Here is a 16,128-nt window from a genome sequence, read left to right as displayed (position 1 = left end):
ATTGGCATACTGATGCCCAGTCACCCTTTACGATAGTCCCAACCACACAGGAAGTACTATAGAGAAGCTAAGAGAGGGTACAAAACTCTGAATATGCTTTATGTCCAAGTGGTGCACTCCTCACTAACTAATGGGAATTTAAAGCTGCAGTGTGTCATTTTTGTTTTCACCTTGTGTTGATTGGTCCGACACGGAAACACTGGCTCAACCAATGGTGTGGGAGATGGAGATGTAAGTAACTTCCCCCTTTGTTGTAGCTCTCAAATCTCATTGACACTTTTACATACTCCAATTTGACATCCCATTCTTGTATAAAAGTCTCAGTTAACTCCTGAAGAAAAATGACTTAAGTTCTCTGGATAAAACACTCTTTTTAGTAGTTGCAGGATGCGTTGGGCCTAATGAACAATGAAGTTTGGTGACCTGTCAAAAAACTTTCAGAAATGCACACAGCATTGGTAAGTCAACTGGATTCCATCTAAAACTATTATAAGCAGATTATTTTAACATTTTCATGCATGCAGACTAAATAATGACAGACTATATGGAACATTTGTCAAAGTAGTAATAGAATAGTTCACCCCAAATTGACAATTTTAGCCAAAATAACCAGAAATATAGAATTAAATCATTTGCTCACCAACGGATCCTCTGCAGTGAATGGGCGCCGTCAGAATGACAGAGCAATATTATTAAAGACTTGTATTTTGGCCAAAAGCGATGGATTTAATATGGACTGGAGTCGTGTGGATTATTGTGGTATTTTTATGGCCTGTTTGGACTCTCATTCTGACGCCACTCATTCACTGCAGAGGATCCATTGGTAAAGCAAGTGAAACAAGCAAAATTTCCATGAAGAAACAAACTCATCTCACTCCACACTAACTAACGGGAATTTAAAGCTACAGTGTCTCATTTCTGTTTTCACCTTGTGTCGATTGGTCCGACACGGCAACATTGGCTCAACCAATGGTGTGGGTTTGGTAATCGGGGAGAGTGTTTAAAACCATTACTTTTTGTTGCCAATAATGTCACGGAAAGTTCACAATGGAGATGTAAGTAACTTCCCCCTTTGTTGTAGCTCTCAAATCTCATTGACACTTTTACATACTCCAATCTGACACATCCCATTCATGTATGAAAGTCTCAATGAACTCCTGAAGAAAAATGACTGCAGTTTCCTGGATAAAACAATCTTTTTAGTAATTGCAGGATGCATTGGGCCTAATGAACAATGAGGTTTGGTGACCTATCAAAAAACTTAAAACAAAAAAAATTGCACACAGCATTGGTAAATCAAATGCATTCCATCTAAAACTATTATAAGCATATGATTTTAAAATGATCATCCATGCAGACTAAATAACAAAAGACTATATTAACAAAATAGTTTACCCAAAATTGACAATTTTAGCCTTTCATGATGTAGATAAGATTGTTTCTTCATCAGATTTGGAGAAATATAGCATTAAATTATCTGCTCACCAATGGATCCTGTGCAGTGAATGGGTGCCGTCAGAATGACAGAGCAACATTATGGATTAAAGACTTGTATTTTGGCCAAAAGTGGCGGATTTAAGATGGACTGGAGTCATGTGGATTATTGTGATGTTTTTATGGCCTGTTTGGACTCTCATTCTGACGGCACCTATTCACTGCAGAGGATTCATTGGTGAGCAAGTGATGTAAGCTAAATTTCCATGAAGAAACAAACTCATCTCACTCCACACCAACTAAAGGGAATTTAAAGCTGCAGGGTGTCATTTTTGATTTCACCTTGTGTTGATTGGTCCGATACGGAAACATTGGGTTAACCAATAGTGTGGGTTTGGTAGTCAGGGAGAGTGTTTAAAACTTTCATTACTTTTTGTTGCCAATAATGTCACGGAAAGTTCACAATGGAGATGTAAGTAACTTCCCCCTTTGTTGTAGCTCTTAAATCTCATTGACACTTTTACATACTCCAATTTGACACATCCCATTCTTGTATAAAAGTCTCAGTTAACTCCTGAAGAAAAATGACTGCAGTTTTCTGGATAAAACAATCTTTTTGGTAACTGCAGGATGCATTGGGTCTAATGAACAATGAGGTTTGGTGACCTGTCAAAAAACTTGAAAAAAAATGCACACAGCATTGGTAAGTCAACTGCATTCCATCTAAAACGATTACAAGCAGATTATTTTAACATTATTATGCATGCAAACGAGACTATATGGAACATTTGTTTAAGTATTAAAAGAACAGTTCAAACAAAATTGAAAATTTAGGCCATTCATCATGTAGATAAGTTTGTTTCTTCATCAGATTCGGCAAAATGTAGCATTACATGCTCACCAATGGATCCTCTGCATTCAATGGGTGCCGTCAAAATGATAGAGCAATATTATGGATCATGGACTTGTATTTTGGCCAAAAATGATAGATTAAAGATGGACTGGAGTTTTATCAGCAGTTTGGACTCTCATTCTGACGGCACCCATTCACTGCAGAGGATCCATTGGTGAGCAAGTGATTTAATGTTAAATTTCCATGAAGAAATAAACTCATCTACATCCTGAACGGCCTAAGCGTGAGTACATTTTGAGCAATTTTTCAACTATTATTTTAACCTAATGCATGAAAACGAATGCCGTTTGAGGTCAAATCTTACAGGAATGCATCATGTGTAGGCACAAATTGGATTTAAGCACTGCAGTGAAGGAGAACATTTTCAGTGAATAATTAATAAGAATCCTCACACAAAACATCATATGACTTCAGTGGACTTGGAAGCTAACACACAAGTCATGAGGACCAACTTTATGGTGCTTTTTTTCAAAAGAAAAGAAACATCTGTGTTTTCTGTTTCCATTTCTCCATTTTTGTGGAAGAAACCCTTTAAGAGAACACGAAATCATTAGTCATATTACTCTTCAAAAATGTGCACCAAAAATAGGTTTCATATCCTTACGGCTTCTACGCAAGCCCTCTGACTTCGCATGAAGTTGATATCACTTCACATTTTTTTAACAGCAAGAGTTTCAGCAGAACTTTCACTTCAGTGTGGTTTAGTTCAGTAAAATAGTCACACAGTAACTGAAAGCAGTATTCAAAGCACAGTACAGCCCAAGCTATTTTAAACAGCAACGTGGCTATTCAAATAGTGTGGAATGTGAGAGGGTGTGTGGTGATGTGTTCCTGGCAGTGGGGTGGTTTTCATTTATACAGGAATGCTCGTGTGATTCTTGTTTTGCTGAGCCACGGTAAATAAAGGAAAGCAATGTGGAAGACAAGAACATATTGTATGCAAATAAGATTTTTACATTTCCTGATGGAAATGTGAACGGTGGATGCCCATGCAAAACCTGCCACCATGGCCTAACTACCTATAGACTCTGGTCTCTAGATATGACTCGGGATCCCTCTATAGGAGTCTATGGGATTTGTATTTTTTGTATTATCATACATAATAAGCCTATATTAATCAGACTGTACAGTAAATATCATAAATAAAAAAAAATAGTTGTTATAAAAATAGTCAACCGATTCTAAAATAATATTATTAAAGTTGGACGGAGATATGACATTTCGTTCAGGAGTTATAGGCATTTTACTAAAAATGGCCCTGCCCCTTTTGAACATTTTGGTGTACCTTTACAACGGTTAGTCAAACAACTTTTTTCAAAAAAATTGTTATTTACTCTCCAGAGAATCTTCCAGAACTGGTTTAGTTCCGATCAGGCGAAAAAACCTAGGACTAGTTTGCAAAAGTAGGTTTTTCACATCTTCTCAAGCATTTAACTAACGGTTTGATTGACAGCAGTGGTTCTAGAGGCAAAGTTGTTCGGAATGAGTAAGTCTATCGTATGATCTGAATATAGTGCGTATGTGTGAAAAACCACACAATATACAATTGTTTACGCCCTTGAAAAATGCAGTATCTCCCCCCCAGTGGCCAATTTCTTTCAAATTTCTCACAGACCTTTAGGGTGTGAGTCAAACAGGCCCAAGACCTGTTTCATTCTGATCGGCCTCTGTTAACGTCTAATAGGTGCTCAAAGTTCATCGGCCAATGGCGCCCATGTTTTTTGAGATACGCAAAAGTCCTTATAGATACTTGTGGCACTTTGGACCAAGACCATGTGTACCAATTTTTTTTTTTACATCGATAGGACAAATGGTTGCGTAGTCATGGCTGTTTTTATGTTTTTTCACCCGCTATTAGCGCCACCAAGTGGCCAAGCTCCACGATTTTTCCCTGTGACCTCAGATTGAGCTCTTACATAAGTGTTTTGAGTTGGGTGGAGATATGTCATTCCGTTCAGGAGTTATAGGCATTTTACTAAAAATGGCCCTGCCCCTTTTGAATGTTTGGCATCCCTTTGCGACGGAGAGTCTAAATTTAAACTTTTTTTGATAATTATTGTTATTTACTCTCCAGAGAATCTTCCAGCACTGGTTTGGTTCCGATCAGGTGAAAAAACCCAGGACTAGTTTGCAAAAGTAGGTTTTTCACATCTTCTCAAGCATTTAATTAACGGTTTGATTGACAGCAGTGGTTCTAGAGGCAAAGTTGTTCGGAACAAGTAGGTCTATCATATGATCTGAATATTGTGCGCATGTGTGAAAAACCACACAATATATAATCGTTTATAGCCATGAAAATGCGATATCTCCCCCCCCAGTGGCCGATTTCTTTAAAATTTCTCACAGACCTTTAGGGTGCGAGTCAAACAGGCTCAAGACCCAAGTTTCATTATGATCTGCCTCTGTTAACCTTGTCTAATAGTGCTAACCTTGTGTAATAGGTGCCAATGGCGCCCATGTTTTTTGAGATATGCAAAAGTCCTTATAGACACTTGTGGCACTTTGGACCAAGACTGTGTGTACCAATTTTCACATCGACAGGACAAATGGTTGTGTAGTCATGGCTGTTTTTATGTTTTTTCCCCTCTATTAGTGCCACCGAATGGCCAAGCTCCACGATTTTTTCCCTGTGACCTCAGATTGAGCTCTTACATAAGTGTATTAAGTTGGACGGAGATATGACATTTCGTTCAGGAGTTATAGGCATTTCACTAAAAATGGCCCTGCCCCTTTTGAACGGTTTGGTGTACCTTTGCGACGGTGAGCTCAACTTTTTTTGGATAATTATTGATATTTACTTTCCAGAGAATCTTCCAGAACTGGTTTGGTTCCGATCAGGCAAAAAAACCTAGGACTAGTTTGCAAAAGTAGGTTTTTTACATCTTTTCAAGCATTTAACTAACGGTTTGATTGACAGCAGTGGTTCTAGAGGCAAAGTTGTCCGGAACGAGTAGGTCTATCGTATGATCTGAATATTGTGCGTATGTGTGAAAAACCACACAATATACAATTGTTTACGGCTTGAAAAAAAGCAATATTGCCACCCCCCCTCAAATTTCTCACAGACCTTTAGGGTGTGAGTCAAACAGGCCCAAGACCTGTTTCATTCCGATCGGCCTCCGTTAACCTTGTCTAATATGTGCTCAAAGTTCATCGGTCAATGGCGGTCATGTTTTTTGAGATAAGCAAAAGTACTTATAAACGCTTTTGGCACTTTGGACCAAGAACGTGTTTACCAATTTTTACATCGATAGGACAAATGCTTGCGTAGTCATGGCTGTTTTTATATTTTTTCGCCTCTATTAGCGCCACCAAGTGCCTAAGCTCTGCAATTTTTTCCCCTGTGACCTCAGATTGGGCTCTTACATATGTGCTCTGAGTCTGGTGGAAATATGTCATTCCATTCAGCAGTTATAGGCATTTTACTAAAAGTGGCCCTGCCCCTTTTGAACGTTTTGGTGTCGTTTTGCGATGGCGAGTCGAAAGCTCAACTTTTTTTTGATAATTATTGATATTTACTCTCCAGAGAATCTTGCAGAACTGGTTTGGTTCCGATCAGGCAAAAAAACCTAGGACTAGTTTGCAAAAGTAGGTTTTTTACATCCTTTCAAGCATTTAACTAACGGTTTGATTGACAGCAGTGGTTCTAGAGGCAAAGTTGTTCGGAACAAGTAGGTCTATTGTACGATTTGAATATTGTGCGTATGTGTGAAAAACCACACAATATACAATTGTTTATGCCCTTGAAAAATATCATATCTCCCCCCCAGTGGCCAATTTCTTTCAAATTTCTCACAGACCTTTAGGACCGTGAGTCAAACAGTGCCCACCAAGTTTCATTCTGATTGGCCTCCGTTAACCTTGTCTAACAGGTGCTAAAATTTCATCGGCCAATGGCGGCCATGTTTTTTGAGATAAGCAAAAGTCCTTATAGACACTTGTGACACTTTGGACCAAGACCGTGTTTACCAATTTTCACATCAATAGGACAAATGGTTGCGTAGTCATGGCTGTTTTTATGTTTTATCCCCTCTATTAGCGCCACCAAGTGGCTAAGCTCCACGATTTTTCCCTGTGACCTCAGATTGAGCTCCTACATATGTGTTTTGAGTTGGGTGGAGATACGACCTTTCGTTCAGGAGTTATAGGCATTTTACTAAAAATGGTCCTGCCCTTTTTGAACATTTTGTTGTCCCTTTGCGACAATAAGTTTTTTGATAATTATAAATATTTATTCTCCAGAGAATCTTCCTGCACTGGTTTGGTTCTGATCAGGTGAAAAAACCTAGGACTAGTTCGCAGTTTTTTTTTTTTTAATAAAAAGCAAAATAGCCGAAAATTTCACCAGGGTGATGAACGAATCTGAGTGCGTGAGTTATGAGTGATTTCGTATTTTTGATCGCTGTAGCGCCCCCGTCAGACCGATTGGGACAAGCCTTGGTCACGTTGTCGAGAACTACCATCCCTCAAAATTTTCAAGTCTACGACTTACAGTTTGGTCTACCAGATCAGTTTTATGTGGAGATTTCTAATCCTTGGCCAACTCTAACAATTACAATAAGGTTTCAGAATTACTCAAGTCATATGATTTGAGGAATCATTCATGTCCGGTTGTACTCATTCTTTTTTTATGAAGCATATTATCGATTTCCAAGCAGTTGACAGAGTTAAATCCTATGCAAATAAGACGATATGAAGACTACAGTGTTGTATCCTGCAATTTGCATGTGATAAGCCCATGAATAGTAATACTCACCTTGGCCGAAACAAAAAATCCCCTGTAAAACTGTCAAAACCAGACCAGAACAAGCTTCTTTTATTTAACATAAGCCAGGCATATTTTATGAAATCATTTCCTCAAGTCATATTTATTGAGTGAATTATTATAGGTACAAATATAGTTACAAACTATTTACACGTCAAAATAGAGGTGAGCAAACCTGTTTCTCCAGCACTTCAAAGACACAATCATGTGATAAAAATGTCCACATAAACGTTAAAAGCTGATGCAAGGTGTTGTAGTGAGTTCCTGTGGCCTGTGAGAACAAAGGCAACCATGACCCTGCGGTACCTGGTTAAGGAGAAGGCTGGCTGACCTCCAGGAATTGGTGGGTTAAACTCCAGATACATGTTTTTGAAGGAGCAGAGGACTCAAACGCAGCAGAGCACGTACAGGAACACCCAACTGACTGCTCTTGAGCAGCAGCTCTGGAAAACAGGAACATCCTGTACAGAGAGATCCGAACGATAATATTAGGAGATAAAGTTTAAGAAAGGCTGACTATGGATCAGTGGAACATTTCCGAACATACTGAACAGATATGTAGCGCTTCACAGAATAACTGAAAGTTACATTTCTCTTATTATTTATTTGGAAAAGAAGTTTGAAATACCTGAGCAATGATGTACTTTTTGTTTTGGCCTGATTTTGAAATTACATGACACCAATTTGCTTGAAGTATATCAGGGCCTTAAGTATAGTCCATATGAATCTAGCACTATATTTCAAGACGTCTGAAGCCATATAATAGCTTTGTGTGAAATTTTAGTGGAATATTGCATTATGGTGCCTTACAGCTTCATCTTGTGCTTCACTGAACTAAAAAAGTCACACTGGTTTGGAATGGCATGAGCGTGCTTATGTTCCTCTACATTCAACAAGAACTAGGTTATGATCGTACCTTCCAGGTCAGACGCCACCATGTTCTTAAGGCTGGGGATGGAATGGTAGACCAGGAAGCAGGCTAACATGTTGACATCAGTGTCGTTGTTCATCGTCTGTCTTCTCAAGTACGCTTGCAGCACATGACTGTTAACTGTGAGTTAAGAATAAGAGCATTGCTTGCTTAATTGACAAGGATTCAAGCTTGATGAAAAAAGTATGTATGCAAGTGATAATTTTTCTATTATAATAATATATTTCAATAATTATTTTGTTTAAATAATAAATATTAAATTAATCAATTTACTTATTGTTTTTTTTTTCAATATAAATAATTATTTTATAATTATAAAACTAAATAAATATATTATTATTATTATTAATATTATTATTATTATTATTATCATCATCATCATCTCCTCTTGATTTTGGGCCAGAAGCTGATCAAGATATGTCTCAAATATGTTTCAGTCAAAAAAAAAAAAAAGAAAGAAAAGAAATATATATATATATATATATACACATATATATATATATATATATATATATATATATATATATATATATAATTATTTAAATATATTATTTTAAATTTAAAAATTTAAATATATTATTTACTATATATATATATATAAATAAAAAAAAAAAAATATATATATATATATATATATATATATATATATATATATATTTTTTTTTTTCCCAGTAAATAATATATTTAAATAATTAAATTATATATTTATATTATACAATATATAATTATATTTAAATAAGAAATATTAACATATTATTAACAAATTGACAAATTTATAGTATTATTCTTACATTTTGATTTATTTTAAGTTGGAATTTAAAAATGCTTTTGATAGGTTTTATGAATCTCACAATGAAATGTCTGTGCCATATTTCAGTCTAAAATAAATAAATTAAATAAATCAAAATCAAAATATTTATTTTCTAGTAAATAATACATTTAAATAATATTTATATTTAAATTGTTTTATCATCTTTTGATTTTGGGTCAGAATTTAACCCAGACATGCTCTTAACAGGTTTTATGCATATCACACTGAAATAAATAAAATAAATAAAAAATAAAAATATTTATTTTATAGTAAATAATTTAAATAATATTTTACATTTAAATAATAAATATTGAATTGATAACATTTATAACAATAAATAATTTTTAGACAATAAATTATTAAAAGAATAAATAATAATAATAATATTTTTAACAAAAAATAAATAAAATGTGGTTTTTATAATCATTAAGATTTTTTTTGCATTTGGACACTGACAATTACTGTAAGCAAATCCCACCTTTCACTTCTCAATGTAATGCAAAAACTTTAGTTCTCATATTGTAATTAACTAATATCATTGTTCAATTACATTTAGAATATATTAAAGCCAGTACAATAAACACTACAATGATAAATATAAATATATCAAATGTTTTATAATTAGTTTTGCATTACAGTAATGAGAAATGATTCTAAAATTGGACAATTTTCTTTAAGCATAATTTAAATTAATTTTTTTCATTTTGTTTTTGGGCTGGAATCTGATCCAAACAAGTTTTATGAAATTTCCCCCATTAGCCTTAAGTTACCAACCCTGCAGAGAACAGACATGACTACAACCCTTTCACACTTGCTGAAGGTGTTTACCGAAACACTAAACACATGCAAGACACAAGCACTGACTGGATGAGATGACACAGAAGCTCTGAAACAGAAATCTGAGTAAGCATATGAGCTAACGGTGGTAGACGCTGATGGCTGTGTCCTGTTCCTCACCACAGAGCCAGCGATCCAGGGCCCGGTCAGCCGAGCTCTTCATGACGGGCAGGAACTCGGAGCTGAGCAGCAGGCCGCGTCCCTGACCCCGTGTGTCTCTGAGCCGCTGCTGGAGGACTCGACTCTCACACAACTCCAGCACCAGCTTCATTTGCCACAGACTGAATGTCTCACAAAGATCGCCCCGTTCCAGAGTCCGCACGGCCTACGGAGACCAGCACACATGTACAAATGTGTTAAGAGTCTTATGGGGCATTTAACTTGTATAACGCACCCCTTTCGCCATAGCAAATGCATGCAATCATCAAAGCAACATCAGAATTATTGTGACAAGATCAGTGAAAAGATTCATCCAAGATAATGGATGAGGGAAATATATATACTAATTATTAAAATAATAATTATTAGTAATAAATTCAATAATAACAATACTTTATTTTATAATAAATAGTAATAAATACTATTTAGAATAAATAATTATTTTGCATTTAAATAAATTAATTAATACGTTTATATTGATAAAGTATTATTTTATAATAAGAACACATTTATTATTAATATACATTTATTATTAAATAATATTATATTAAACAATATTAAATTATGTACAAAGAAAAAAGTTATTAATATTTTTATAATATTTTTAAAAAATACAAAATAATAAAAATATACATTTTAATAAATACATTTTAATTATATTTTTATTTAAATAATAAATAAATAAATAAATGAATACACTTATTTTAATAAATAATTATTTTATAATTCTAAAAATAAAATTATTATTATTATTATTATTATTATTATTATTATGATCATCATCATCATCATCATCATCTTTTGATTTTGTGCCAGAATCTGATCCAGACAAGCTCTTGACAGGTTTTATGAATCTCACAACGAAATGTCTGTGCCATATTTCATAAAAATAAATAAATAAATTAACTAATTGACTAAAACAATACCAATATTTTTTATAGTAAACAATACATTTAAATAATATTTTGTATTTAAATAATAAATATCAAATTAAGCAATTTATATTAATACATAATTATTTTATAAATATAAATTAAATATATTATTAATATTTATTATATACTTATTTAACTAACGTTATATATATAATATTTATTTTTTTTGCATTTTGAAAATATTTTACATTTTTACTGTTTTTACTGTATTTTTGATCAAATAAATGCAGCCTTGGTCAGCAAAAGAGACTTATTTCAAAAACAAAATCTTAAAAATCTTTTTTAAACAGTAGTGTATGTGTAAAAAACACACAGAAATGCCCAATATTAGTATAGTATTTTACCCATAATTTGCATGCGTTCACGCTTTACCGTAACTGACCTGGTCAATAGAGATGTGGGTTGGCAGCATTTCTGGGTATTCCTGTGTCACACATTCATACAGAATTGCTGACAGTAATGCCACTGTCTCCTGCTTCTGTAGAAACAAGACATAAAAACATGTGAAAACTACAGCAACACTATCCTTCAACTTGTTTACAACTTAAAGTCTATGAACAGCATCTGTGGCATGAAGTCAATTACTATAGAAAAATAATGTTGATTCATCCCTTAGTTGGAAATAGAAATAAATGTTTATAGTAATGCACACATATGGGAAGTGTAGCTGGAAAGTGGGTCATATTTACTGTATTCATAGTTACAGTGACACATATTTTCTGGTTAAACGCTTTGCAGCGAGGCTCCAGGCGTCACCTTATTTCATTTGCTCTTCTATCATGTAGGAAAGAAATGACAATAAAACTGCTTTGATGTGTTAAGGTAACACTTTTGAAACTGAAAGTTTTTATTTGTGGTACGCCCGCTCTCCTGCTGAGCTTCCATTATAAGACTATTTACTATAAACACGTTTCCCGTTTGTTTATATGCAAAAGTAGGTGATCTGCATTACCGTATGTTGCATGTGGCAACAAACTAAATGTCTTAAAGAAATGGTCATGGGTTTAAGCATTTATGACATGCTTTTGAATTAATCTTTCTATACAAAGAAGTTTTTTTTTTTTGATGTGAGTCATCTAAATCATTCTTTCAAATCAGTTTATTCTCTCTATCATTGCACATTTTACCATTTTATGTGGTTGTGACATGTCAAGTGACTTCATCACACCGGTCTCATATTAAGTCCTTTTATTTTCATATTTCAATGGATCCTATCACATTACTCAGGGATGCAAACTCATGAGGGGTTAAAAAAAAAAAAAAAAAAAAGATGTGACCCTCCTAGGTGAAAGAAAGAAAGTTTTTTAAAATATCTGTTTTAAAATAAGGATTTACAGTGGATTTCAGCATGTGGATATGATTAAACATAACTGTATAATAATAATAATAATAATAATAATAATAACAACATTTTATTTGTACAATCTTTATTAAAATGTATTTTTTATTAAAAATAAAAAGAAAACAAACAATTAAAAAAATAAATAAATAAATAAAATAATAATATATAATATATTATTTATATATTATTACTGTAATACCATTGTACTGTAAAATTAAAGAATCAAGTATTCAATAAATAACACTATTACTAGTACCGCTACTAATTATTTTTTTATTGTTGTTTTTAAAATACTTTTCCATTTTAAATTGCTAAAATTAAATAAAACTACTGAAGAAACATTACTGCAGTAATCATACTATTGCACTGTAAAATGTTAACAATATAAAAAAAAAAAAAAAAAAATATCAAAATATACTGAAAAATAATCAAAATATATTATAGTAACAATATTATTGTAGTGTAACAAAAGAAAAGACTATGTAACAATGATACTACTTTTATCACTATTTAAAAATATATTTTCTTTTATTAAATTTTAAAAATTAAACCAATAAAGAAATATATTACTCCACTTTACTGTTAAATAAAAAATTGAGTATTTAATAATGATACTACTATTAATGATAATTATATTATTATAATTATTATTATTTTACATATTTATTTTATATTTAATTGCAAAAGTTAAACCAATAAAGAAATACAAAACTAAAATTATAGTACTATTGCACTGTAAAATATTATTGAAAATATAAAACTGAACAAAAACAGCAAAATAATCAAAATATATTATAGTAGCAATATTACTGTAACAAACGAATAGACTGTCATAATGACACAACTACTACTAATAATTTTAATATCATTAAAAAAACTATAAAATTGTAAAAACTACAAGAATCAAGTATTTAATAATGATACTATTACTATTATATTATTATAATTATTATTTTAAGTTTTTATTTGATTAAATTACAAAACTTAAACCAATAAAGAAAAATATTACTACATTTATAATACTATTTAATAATAAAGCATTTAATAATGACACTATTACTAGTACTACTACATAGCTAACTAAAATGCATTAGTTTATTAGTAATCTTCATTTCCTTGCTTTCTATCATTACACCATCAAGCTTTTTGATGGAAACCACAGGGAGCCCTAAAAGCTTTTATTGACAACAAATCTGTAAACAATTCTCATTACGCAATGGCGCACTACAAGCAATGAAACTAGGACTTATTTTGGATCCAAAAAGGCCATTTTCCCCATAAAGCGACGCGTTTGCATCCCCGATTACGGTACATGCTTATTTTTGCAAACTGAGGGAGGGCTAAATACTTTTTCAAGAACACAAGAAGGATTTGGGCGATAAAACATAATTTTTAGCAGAGCCTAGATCATTCCTTTAAGATCAAAATGACCCAGAGTAATCCTTAAGGCTTTTCTTTTTTCCTCTGTCTTAGATGTTTTAGAAGAAAACATTAATCACTGTACAATTGCATGCTGCAGACTGTGGGCTTTCACTTCACCCAAACAGTTTTTAAAAGATCAAGTCATCTCAGTAGAGCAAAATCTTGTCTCTGACAGCTATTTAGCATCCACATTTCTTTCCTTATGAATGCACATGGACAAGACTTTCGCCTCTGTAGGAACATGAAAGCTTTTTTCCTATTACACAGACCAAGTGTTTTGCCTTAAAACAACACGTTTATGCTCTCACATGCTTCATGTTTTCCGAGGCCCTGCAGAAGTACTCGGCGAAGGAGACCAGAGCCGCGTCTGAGGTAAAGGTTGAGATGGCCTCGGGCTGCGTAGGAGACGAACAAGTGGGAGGGAAGGGAAAAATAGCTCATTGACATGAATAACATCTTTTGCAGCAGTTTGAAAGAACACATTATGCTGCTTTAATCCAATGAGGAACACAAGACCTCTGCAAACATCCGGAAATATCTTTACACGTTTATCCTCTGTATTTGCATGAATGGATTAATGCTTGAATACGCAAACAGACATATAACACGGTAAATATTGACAGATGTCGGCCAAACCAGTTTGTGGACAGTACACTGTGGGTAATATTTAACGTGCACACAGACCGACCTTAAAAGTGCGAACTTCAGCGCTTCTGTTGTTGAGGTTGGGGGCCAGCAAGCTTTTCCAGCCTTGAGGGTCGTCCTTGTAAGGCAGCTGTCCGGCGCGTAACTTCACATATAGAACGCCATCTTTGGACAGGATGGATCTAGAAAGCATAACGTACTTAAGTTCTTGATCGCAATTAACTTGAGCTCTGTTCTAAAACCTAATAAGTGATCTAGAACACTATGGGCAGCAACTCTATAATAGCACTCATACTGATTATTTTGAGACATCAGCATGTCATGAAGCATAAAATTACACGACTGTTGAAAAGTTCGGGGTGGGATTTTTTTTTTTTGTTTTTAATTAGTCTCTATTGCTCACTGAGGCTGCATATATTTGATCAGAAAAACAGTAAAAACAAAAAAAGTCAAATATTTTTACAATTTAAAATAACAGTTTGGATATATATTCAAATGTAATGTATTCCTATGATGCAAATCTGAATTTTTAGCGTCATTACTCCAGTCTTCAGTGTCACATGATTCTTCAGAAATCATTCTGATATGCTGATTTCCTGCTCAAGAATATGGCACTGAATAATTATAAAATGAAACCAATAAAGAAATATAAAACTACATTAATGATACTACTGTACTGTAAAATAAAAGAATCAGGAATTTAATAATGACACTATTACAACAAATTATATTATTATAATTATCATTATTTTATGTTTTTATTTTATTAAATTACAAAACTTAAACCAAAAAAGAAACATATTACCAAATTTATAATAGTATTGTACTGTAAAATATAACTACGTATGCAATAATAACACTATTACTAGTACTACTACATATGCTAATAATCATTGTTTAATAATTTTACAAAGCTAACTAATATTCATTAGTTCATTAGTAAACTTCATTTCCTTGCTTTCTATTACACCATATATTTGATCAGAAAAACAGTAAAAACAAAAAAATTGAAATATTTTTACAATTTAAAATTTAAAAACAATTGAAAATGTATTAAAATGTAATGTATTCCTGTGATGCAAATCTGAATTTTCAACGTCATTACTTCAGTGTCACATGATTCTTCAGAAATCATTCTGATATGCTGATTTCCTGCTCAAGAATATGGCACTGAATATTTGTAGTATATATATAGTCTTAGGCCACTAGTATTTTCATCAGCTAAAAAATGGTTTAAAGTCAGTTAAACTCAGTCTTTTGCTGTAGTGTATCAGTACGAAATATTAGTTTACATTTCTAAACATTTATTTTGCCATTAATTGTAATAATCCAGTGAGATTTTTGTGTGGAGCACAGGCTGTTGTCAGACTCCTTGTGCAAACAGAGATGTGATCTTTCCATCATTCAATCCAGTCTGTCTTAAGAAACAGAAAAAACGGAGACAGACTAAATGCAGAAGAACTGTGGCAACATCTCCAAGATGCTTTAAGAGTCCTATACCTACAAAGCTACAGTACTGTTAACATTTTTAGGCAGTTAGGCACATAAAATGAGGATGCTGTCAAAAACAATGTCATAAATAGATTTTCTTTATCAATGAACTTCTATTAACTAAAATAAATAAGCATATGATGTGACCATCCTTTGCGTTTAAAGCAGCTTTTGCCCTATGTGCACTTGTGCATAGTTTTTCAGGTAGCTTTGCAGGTAGGTTACTTGAAACATCTTGGAGATGTTGAAACAGTTCTTCTGGATTTAGTCTGTCTCAGTTTTTCTGTTTCTTCATGTCATTCCAGACAGACTGGATGATGGTGAGATCAGATCTCTGTGTGGAGCACTGGCTGTTGTCAGACTCCTTGTGCAAACAAAAAATCTCACTAGATTATTACAATTAATGGCAAACAGAATGTTTGGAAATGTAAACTGATGTTTCC

General features: G+C 33.1%; 1 protein-coding gene across 2 annotated transcripts in view; it reads right to left on the bottom strand.

Moving 5' to 3' along the window:
* Positions 1-7,196: 7,196 nt before the first annotated feature.
* anapc1 (anaphase promoting complex subunit 1) overlaps positions 7,197-16,128 on the bottom strand; it is a 73,952-nt gene continuing 65,020 nt past the window's right edge. For both annotated transcript variants that reach the window (XM_051126228.1, XM_051126227.1), the window contains exons 43-48: positions 14,238-14,376; positions 13,858-13,944; positions 11,168-11,263; positions 9,812-10,016; positions 8,029-8,163; positions 7,197-7,573 (exon numbers count right to left, since the gene is read on the bottom strand). In XM_051126228.1, coding sequence (XP_050982185.1) covers positions 7,461-7,573; positions 8,029-8,163; positions 9,812-10,016; positions 11,168-11,263; positions 13,858-13,944; positions 14,238-14,376 — 775 coding nt within the window. In that variant the 3' untranslated portion in view covers positions 7,197-7,460. The remainder of the gene's footprint in view (positions 7,574-8,028; positions 8,164-9,811; positions 10,017-11,167; positions 11,264-13,857; positions 13,945-14,237; positions 14,377-16,128) is intronic.

Source organism: Labeo rohita, chromosome 13 (assembly GCF_022985175.1).
Source record: "Labeo rohita strain BAU-BD-2019 chromosome 13, IGBB_LRoh.1.0, whole genome shotgun sequence".
NCBI classification, from domain to species: Eukaryota; Metazoa; Chordata; class Actinopteri; order Cypriniformes; family Cyprinidae; genus Labeo; species Labeo rohita.
The sequence above is the reverse complement of the archived record's forward strand: the minus strand, read 5'-3'. Positions and strand labels throughout refer to the sequence as shown.